Source organism: Typha latifolia, chromosome 9, assembly GCF_019914945.1.
Source record: "Typha latifolia isolate L0001 chromosome 9, TyphaL0001v2, whole genome shotgun sequence".
Classification (NCBI taxonomy): Eukaryota; Viridiplantae; Streptophyta; class Magnoliopsida; order Poales; family Typhaceae; genus Typha; species Typha latifolia.
In genome coordinates, this window is record NC_133094.1 from 4,004,361 (window position 1) to 4,013,939 (window position 9,579).

At 38.5% G+C, this 9,579-nt stretch overlaps 2 protein-coding genes across 2 annotated transcripts; one reads left to right on the plus strand and one right to left on the minus strand.

Annotated features, from left to right (window-relative positions):
* The first annotated feature begins 83 nt into the window (after positions 1–83).
* LOC140795255 (uncharacterized) lies at positions 84–988 on the plus strand. The gene has a single exon (XM_073147729.1). The coding sequence runs from the start codon at positions 124–126 to the stop codon at positions 694–696; it is 573 nt and encodes a 190-aa protein (XP_073003830.1). The 5' UTR covers positions 84–123; the 3' UTR covers positions 697–988.
* Positions 989–3,856: 2,868 nt separating this feature from the next.
* Positions 3,857–8,941, minus strand: LOC140795771 (protein TIC 22-like, chloroplastic). The gene is made up of 7 exons (XM_073148531.1): positions 7,938–8,941; positions 7,704–7,778; positions 6,498–6,554; positions 4,512–4,571; positions 4,348–4,428; positions 4,224–4,259; positions 3,857–4,128 (listed from the first exon to the last, which is right to left on the minus strand). The coding sequence occupies exons 1-7, from the start codon at positions 8,490–8,492 to the stop codon at positions 4,039–4,041; spliced, it is 954 nt and encodes a 317-aa protein (XP_073004632.1). The 5' UTR covers positions 8,493–8,941; the 3' UTR covers positions 3,857–4,038.
* Between the last annotated feature and the right edge of the window lie 638 nt (positions 8,942–9,579).

Sequence of the window (9,579 nt, forward strand, 5' to 3'; positions counted from 1 at the left end):
CTCCTCATTTCTACTATTTATTTTTTATGCCATTCGTCGCATTTTCCTATATATGACTTCCACTCCACTGCCCAACTAGGTTTCACAATTTTGATTGATCTCTCTCTTTCCTCTCTTTCTCTAATGGCGGCGAATTCGAGATCGAGATCCGACGGCTTCCGGCGATCGATGTCGGTGGCGACGGCGTTCGCCTCCTCCTCGGCCTCGGCTTTCGGCCCATCCTCCTCCGCGGCAAGATCCGCCGGCTTATTCCGCTGCCACGGCTCATCTCCGACCCCGCCTTCAACGTCCGTCCGATTCGCCATCGATAGCCGTCCGACATCCCCCGGCCGATCCTTCGCTGTGTCCGATCGCCACCGTCACCAGCCGGTGAAGAAGCCGGTCGCTGGCGCGGCCCGGGGCGGCGGGAACCGGAAGACGTGCACGTGCTCGCCGACCACCCACCCCGGCTCCTTCCGCTGTAGCCTCCACAAGGGATCCGCCTCCGGCGGCGGCGGCGTCTCGAGCCGGCTCAACGCGCGGCGGTCAGCGATGACGAACTCGCTCGTCCGGATCGGGACGGTGGAGGGGGAATGGTTGCGACGGGCCCTCGCCGCGCTGATCCGACCTTCTTGCCACCAGCAGCGGCGCCGCGCGGCCTTTCACCCGCGGCCGAGCCGCCTCTCGGCCATGTCCAAGGCCGAGGATGATCACTGATCCCGAATCTTGAAGCAGCTCGTTCGGAAATCGAAATCGAACGAGTCAAAATCTTCGGTAAATCTATGCTCCTCCTTTTTAGATCGGAGAGGGATGTAATTTTTATTTATTTATGCGGTAGAAGAAAAGGGAAGGCTTTTTATTTTCAAGCATCCTTTCTTTTGAATCGATGGATCTAAATGGTAGGAACCGAAGGAGAAACCTATCAGATGATCTGTTGATTTCTTTTGTATATAAAGTTTTCTCGTGTTTTTTGGGATAATAAAACAAGCGAGGAGATCTCTTGATAGAATGTTCGATTATTCTATTACTGTCGCAGATGTTGTTCTTTTGGGATCCCTCAACAATGTTGACCGACCATTTGCATGCACTTCAGTTGTTTATCGAGACTTATGGAAGAGAAATTATTTGAACGTAGTGTGGATAGATATTGTCGCCTTGCTATTAACTGGCTCCTTGGATTCCAGGATTAGATTTCAAAGATACCTTCCCACTTTTACTTATTCTTCGTTGGGATGAGAATCTAAAGATATTTTATCTTTTCTATAGATCGTATTGAAAGTAACTTGTCAAAATCTTGTTCATATTCTCTCTGTGGTGAAGCCCAGGCCTTGCTTAGACCACATCATTTAGGATATCCAAACTCTCTTTGGCCACTCCTAATTGGCTCCTTCAGTTTGCGAAATTTTCTCCTTTTACTATTTGCTATCATCTGAGAGGGGAGCATCTCTCGTGACGATAGTAATTGGCAACTGAAATCTTATTTCTTTTGCTAGCCTCTGAGAGGGGATGGATCCTTTCATGACTATCAAACTTTTATATTATGACTCTGAGGCTCTCAGGCCATGATTTGGATAGAGTCATGTTTTTTAGGTAATACAATACCTTCTTTTATCAAAAGAAAAAAGAAACTTGAAATAGTATGTGGATCACTTGATAGTTGATAGGTCTTGTTATAGTTATTATATAAATAGCTAAAACTCTTTATATAGATTAAACCAACTATCCGTGTTGTTGTCCGCCGCTTGTCGGACGAGATGAGAGAAGTAGACCTGGACGGGTTGGAGCAGGTGAACTCGAGTTAGGGCATTCAGATTGGATGCGACAATGTCTTTATCGACGGGCTTTAATAGTACACGAACGATGGTAAAGTCGAAGAGTAACTCGTTCGGTATCTTTTTCTCTCCCTCTCCCTCTCTCTTTTATGGTACATACCGGCCAACCATTCCTTCTCTTGTGGTACATGTTAGTTAAAAAGATTTGATTGTTAAAGATTTCTCTCTTGTGATAAATATAATTATGTTTTACTTATAAGAGAAAGTATTTATATTAAACTATTTAAATTTGATTTTTTTGAAGATAGATTTCAATTTAAATATTTTTTTTATCTCTATATGTTATTAAATTTAGTTTAAATTAATCTTAAACTAACGAGAGATATATTAAATAATAAAAAATAATTAAATAGATAAAATTAATTAAATTTTCATCAAGTAAAGAAATATCAATACCTTTATTATGATATATATATACAACTCTCAGAATATAAATATTTTTACTTTATAAATTATTAAGATAATATAATTATTAAAAATAATGTGCAAGATAACATATTTAAAAAATAAAAATTATCTATTGAAAGATAATATCTTTTAAATTTGTTGTATTTTTATACGGAAGAAGCGCTCTTAGATTAAATAGCTTAGTCAAATTATAATAATATTAAAATTAAACAACCGAGTCAATTCAATCCTTTTAAAATGATGGCTCTTTAAAAATAAAAATGAATAAGTATAACGTGCATATAGCATTCTAGTGGAAATTTTACTAAAATCTAATTCCAACGTTTATGGGTGAAGTTAAATCCATAATCTTTATCATGAATTAGTACCACTGGGTTATCTAATATGTCCAGTTATTATGGATGGAATTAACTCCATAATCTGGTATTGGGCTATCTAATACGTCTAGTCATCTTGACATCAGAGAAATGTGCTTTTAAGTAACTGATAGATTAACCAATGGTATAGTGCTGTTAAATTTCGAATAGTTAGCCCAACCAATGATATAGTGCTGTTAAATTTCGAATAGTTAGCCCAACCAATGGTATAAGTGCTGTTAAATTTTGAATAGTTAGCCCTCACTTTCTCCCCATCCATCCTGATCAAGCCATCACCTATCCAATGCCCCAACGGAATAGGATCTCCGTTTGTCCAAAGGTGTCTTTTTCTTTCTTTACAATACGGCTCTTATTCCTTAAAGCCCGTTCACATTACGATCTACGAACGGAGGTGAAATAAGAATAACAAAAAGAATATTTTATTACCAAAATGAAAAGATTTACTTTATGAATAATTACTTGTATTCCAGAATAAATATGTAATAATTATTTTTAATATGATATAAAATAATAGTAAAAAATAAAATTATTAAAATACATTTTGATTTAATAATAATTTTAATAAATAGTATTTATTTTATAGAATATAGATATTTTGATATTTAGCTGTTATTCTAGAATAAGGAGGTGTATTCTCAAAACAAAATTTTTATTATTCTCAAACAAAATTATAGTTTACACCCTATATTTTTATTATTTACAAATTAAGCCCTGTGAATGTGATTTCCCAAATTTTTATTATTTCTAGGAGGTGGCTAAAGCGGTCGATTAACGAATGGCTATAGCCCACGATCGAAGTATGCCACCAGTTTAGGGAGATGGGAATTGGGTTGCCACTGCTTTCCAGAGAGCAGAGAGAGAGAGAGAGAGAGAGAGAGAGAGAGAGAGAGCAAAGGGATGGACTTGCTAACCAGGCAAGGCAAGGCAAGGCGGCCGGAAAAAGAAGTCTTTTCTTTCCCGGGGAATACTGAGGCGGAGGTGCGTCCACAGAAGAGGAAAGAGCAATGCATCTTGCTCAGCAGGGCCTAGCTTGCAGTGGGAGTGTTCCGGGAGTACTCTGTTAGATTTCACTTATCTTAGAAAGAATAAAAGAAAAATAAATAATAAGAGACAAATAATGATAATAGATGCACAAACATGCACACACACATATATATATATAGTACATTATTTATAAATTTACCTGCATTCGGATCAAGTGATCAACGGATTTCACAATTTGAATGGAAGATGTCCAGAGAGTACTTAAACAAGCACAAATTCGATAAAAAGCTAATGAAATGAATAATCGAGATGATGGCATAGGCCCAATCTTGTATATCTGGTTCCACATAAGCTGAAAGTTGATCTCATACAAGAAAGATAACATAACTGCAAGGAAATAACTTGCTAACGGGCATCAATATGCTATGTTACAGAGAAGTTGATGGAAGGATCATGGCCTACGCAGATATAGTTTCACTGATATCAACCGAAATGTTGAAACCGGGAGGGATGAACACAACATCATCCCATTTTGATGAAGAACTCTCCTGCAAATGTGCTTGTTAACTTGTAGAGTTATGAATTATAATAAATACAAGTGCTTACTGAAATGCAATATAATGTGCCGTAACCTGTAATTTACCTTCATTGCTTTAATAATTTCCTCCAATACACAAACCTGAGAAGACAACAGTAACATGACATGAACCAAGGTAGTCTTTGAACTCTTCATGGCAATCTATCTGATGGTATGTGATGTTACATACCTGAATGTCACCCTTCCTTAAGGATGGATTTAATTGCCTCTGCTGTTGAGAAGCTCTCGTAAGCGAGTCTTCTAAATCCTCCTTGATATATGAAGGGCAAAATATTAGATTTAAGACAACTTAAAGTGACAGAATACAGAAACAAAATATATGTTTCTCTTAACCTTTCTGAAGAAAACAGGCCGATATCTCTTATTTAGACTTTTTAAGACCAAACTCCTTGACTGAAATGAACAAGAGTCAGTATTATAAGACTGTGCAATAATGTCAAGAAAATAGTTCAGGTAGGAACTGATATAATCTGATCGAAGAGTTCTTGAAGCATATGAGAAATTACAGTTGAAGTCTACATCAGTGAATAGAAGCGACCCACAAATATGCATCTTTCTCCTCTCTCTCATTAACTAATGCAATATTTTTCCTTTTTTCTGAGAGAGCACAAACCTTGGAATAGGTGATTACTACTACAAGGAATGATCTAAATTTTGAGTGTCTTGATTCTCCTATTTACATAGAAAAATCAACATCTTATTTGGTTGCCTATAAAGGTCCCTCATTTATGTATAGAGAATGATCTGACTAGCAGTAAAATAATGCATATTCTTCTTAAGGTAAAAGTTCTATCAAACTCATCTTTTAACTCCTTAGGGTACACCACAAGTATCAACGCATGTATAGCAAAACCATAATTCAGAAAATGTGACAAGGATACAGAAAACCCAGTCTATGCAATAGATTGGATAAATAATGCAGCATGAAGTAGCTTGATGGTCAAGTGCAAAAAGAGAATATGATTGGAAGGAAATACACAGAAGTTGATTCCAGATAAGAGCTAATAATTAAAATATATGGAAGGTAAACTAATAAAGTGAATAGTTAAAGAAACACTAGAACTCACACCAGCGGGATGCAAGAAATTCAACAGGCAACAAACTAACTTGCCCCTGTGAGAACAAAATCAACACCTCAAGAAGGCAGCAAGGATAAAACTAGCTTTAGTTAATCTTAAAACTAATAAAAGAAAACTAGCACAAATCAGATCTGAAGAGCTTATTTTTCTTCTTTTTTCCTAAACCGGAGCCTGACACTAAGGAGAACATACAAGTAGGAAGCAGGTGAATAAATCAAAAAATGGCCCATGCCAGATGCAACTTAGACCATATTGTGGAAGTGGTGAGACTCATTGCTCATTGGTCACATGAGCTAGAAACCAGGATAAACATTATGTCCGCTGCATCTTTGTTTAGAGAAGTAGACCATACATGCATTGAATCAAATGAACCCACAAGGACCTTAAGATTAGTTCGAATTATAGAACCTTCAACTTAGAGCTGACCTGAACCCAATCCAATTAGGTGTGGTTCCCCAAATATAGGTCAGAACTCAGAACTAGATCAAGCAAAATCTGGACCAGCTTGACCCACTTGCCAAGATTTGTTCTGTTTAGGTCGCATAGTATCATCAACAAGTGCGAGCGAATTTTGTTTTAAAACTGTCCAATCAAGTTGGGATTTCAATGAACAATACTGGCCCAGAAAACTAGCTAGTTGAGGATATGCTTTGACAAGGGCTTTGGTCAGCTAACTAATCTGCAAGTAGAGCCCTGGATGAAACATTTGGGCAATTTGGTATATGTGCTCTGTTTGGCCCTTGCTGCTGATCATGATGATCCATAATAATGAGTTGTAAAAAGAATGATATAAGCTATTCTCTTATAACACCTTAAATATTTCGTGTCCAACTCTATACATAAAATAATAAAATTATTCCATTACTAATCTCATGATTTGAAAATATAAAGTGCGATTTGGATTATTACCAGATGGAATGGGGTACACTCAGTGCACTAATTTTTTAGAAATTAATACACTTATGAGATTCAGAAGGCTGATAATGACAGACTAAGCCTGTCACACTAATGTCCCTATGTCAGATGGAAGATGCAACCACTAAAAGTCTAAAAGCACGGGACGCATTTGAAATGTTTTGCTCATTTCCTTTCTATCTGTTTGCAACTTTGAGTTTAATAGCTGGAAATCATAGAAAGCAAATAACAGAAGGCTCCTAGAATTATGAAAAAGACAACAGGTAAACCGCGCCTCTTGCAAGTAAAAAATTATTAATAGACAGTGGTAGCATAACATTCAGACCTGGAAAACTGGAACTCCAGAAAAACCATCTGAAAGATACCCTGCCTTCTCTTTCTCCTGTAAAACAAGAAGGAAACTTCTTCAATATATATAACCCTTCAAAAGAGCCTATTTGGACAGTTCGACAACCAAACTGAAAATCGCAAATATGCCTCTTCAAAGTCCTATTATTTGTGTATATACGAGTCCAAAAGTTGTGATTTTGTACACATGCCACCCCAACAACAATCTTGGAAGGGCATATATACAAATTATATTTTGGACGGGTATGCATGCAAATAATAGATTTTTTGCCACAGTATACAAGCAGAAAACACAAGAACTCCTTAAAGCATGCTCATCTAGGAGAACTGCAGCTTGTAGAAGGCAACAAAAGAGAGATGGAAAGGAATCAACATTTTCTATATGCAGATAAAGGGAAAGGCTCAATAATGTTAACAAGTGCAGAATCAACATTAGGGAAGACAAAAGCTATTTATGAATAATTAACTTGATTCCACTAGATAAAACAACATCATTTTCTTTTCTGTACTAGTACATCTCTTATGCCTTTTTCTCTTCTCTATCTTTCGCATAGATTTCTACATTTGTTTCTTCCTAATATTACATAATTGAAAACATTAGCTGCAAGTGGGTGGCAGTGTAGCTAAAAATGTTGGCTTAATGTACATGGAGATGGTAATTTTGCCACTAACCACAAACTATAGGATTTTACTTCCTCTGTTGGTTTTTCGCTTATTCTTTCAGTCACTTGCTAGATTACTCAAAATGTATATCAGCTTCAACTTTCAGAAAATATTTCTAAATGAGAAAAGTTGAAAAGAGAAACTCTGTTACGTGCGACTGTTATAATATGTCCACAATTAAAGAACCAATTGAAGAAACTGCACCAAAAGTACTTTTTTGCCGCTTAAATGAAATGTCCTTCCTGCAATGCTCACAGAGAAGTTTCACCAGAACATTTTTGACATGAGCATGCAGTAATACTTGATGTTTATATATGTTTGCACAAGGATTCATCTTCCTTTTATTCTATTAGAAAAAAAACTGTCTTTTCATCCAGAAATTGCTCTAAACGAAGGAAATGGAGAATGGATACAAGTTTGAATAGCTCTTCTATTGGACGTAGGACCTATAAAAGTATAGGTTTTATAGGTTTCTTGCTCATTTGTTTACTATCCTCAACTACAGATAAAGAGCAATCACCTTAATAGCATTTGCCACCTGAGACGAATCTGGAACAAATCTGAAGGCAACCCCATCGACCTTGAGCTGGAAAATCTGCAATGAAAGTGCCCCAAATCTGAGAATGCAAGGCCAAGCAAACGCCTTTTCTTCACATAGCACTTATAACAAAAACGTAGAACTCAATGTAAACAGCAAGCAGTAGCATTTACGCAGTATACCACACACAAAAAAAATAAAAAGAACAGGCCCCACCTTGTTGAGCGCGACGGCGACGACCTTCGACCCCTCGCGCATGTCCTTGTTCATCGACCTCATCTGCTCCAAGAGCTTCTCCGCGTCCTCCTTATTAAAGCAGAAGAGCCCCAACGACTTCCCCGTCCTCACCCCAGACACCAGCACGAACTCCTCCGCCGCGTTGCTGAGCGCGTACACGGGCACCCCGGCGAGCCGCTCCTCGATGGCCTTGGGCGACATGGCCAGGTCGAACACGTGTGCCGCGCGCGCCCACGCCGGGCCTCGAGCGGAGGAGGAGGAGGTGGTGGTGACGGCGCCCGATTGGAGGGCTCGCTTCGCGTGGGTGGTGATGAACTGGACGGTGGAATCGAGATGGGTTAGGAGGGAGGAGGGGCTGGGGTTGGGGTTGGGGTTGGGGTTGGGGTTGGGGTTGGGGAAGGAGGGGGAGAGGTGGGAGAAGAAGGCGGCGAGGTGGGATTGGATTGGGAGGAAGGGGTTTGGGGAGATGGATTTGGGTTTGGGTTCCGGAGGGGATTGGGAGAAGGGATTGGGCCAGGTGAAAGTGAAGGGCATCTTGGGAGGAAGAAGCTTTTGCTTATGAGCTTTTTAGGAGGAGGAGGAGGACGAGGCTTGAGTTGGAGGAGGACATGGGAAGAGGGAAATATAGGAAGGGTTTTAGAAGGGGTTTATGGTCTTGCACTTTTACTCTTAGAATGTTGTTGTTCCTTAATAAAATGAATCACATTCTGTGGTCCCTATTTCGGTGGTGGATGATGAGAGCAACCTTGTCGGCCACCAAGCCCAAGATGCAAGGAGGTTTCAAATGTTAGAGACCTCAGAAGTGCCGGGTTTGCCTTTTGTGGCGACGTCGACGAGAATCAGAGAGCTGCTCAATTAGGAGGATTATTGGATCAGGCCTTCCCACGAGGAGTCTTAATCTGACTTATTTGATGCAGTAGAAGGCAGTGTTAGAAGATTTTGAGAGGTCCCCGTGAGATAAGAGATGCATACCTTAGTTAATTAAGAGAATGATATAAGCTTTGGATGCTTATATAAAGACAGCAAGATGAGCGTAGAAGTGAGCACTAGTGGGCTGCCCTATATTAGATTGATTATCTACCACTACATATTAAGGATCTCAGAAGTATATTTATATCCCCATATGTCAACACTGCTACAGCAAAATTATTGTATATAGCAAAAATTATGAGTCATCACTCAAAGACACTCTAATCCTATTTTATCGATAATATCTATTTGAACCTATTCACTAATTTTCACTTAAATACCTCAAAAGGTTTAACTCACATCAATCGATAGCATCATTGCATGTCTAATCTTGACAAATAATATGTCTAATTATTTGGGATCTATAAACTAGGATATCAAACATTGACTCTATTATATAATATTATAATATAATTCTTTTACCCCCCTCACTCTTGCTAGGAAAATGTCACTATCAATAAGTAGAAATTACACCCCTTAATATAGTGCACATACATTGGTGATATGCTATTATGTAAATAAGATATTAATATGACTATTATCATATATTAGGTGTTATATTACAAACATGCTATATAAAAGCAAGCCATCAACATGACAATCTATACCCACACTAACGAACATCATCATCATAGAATAATTATGTATTGTA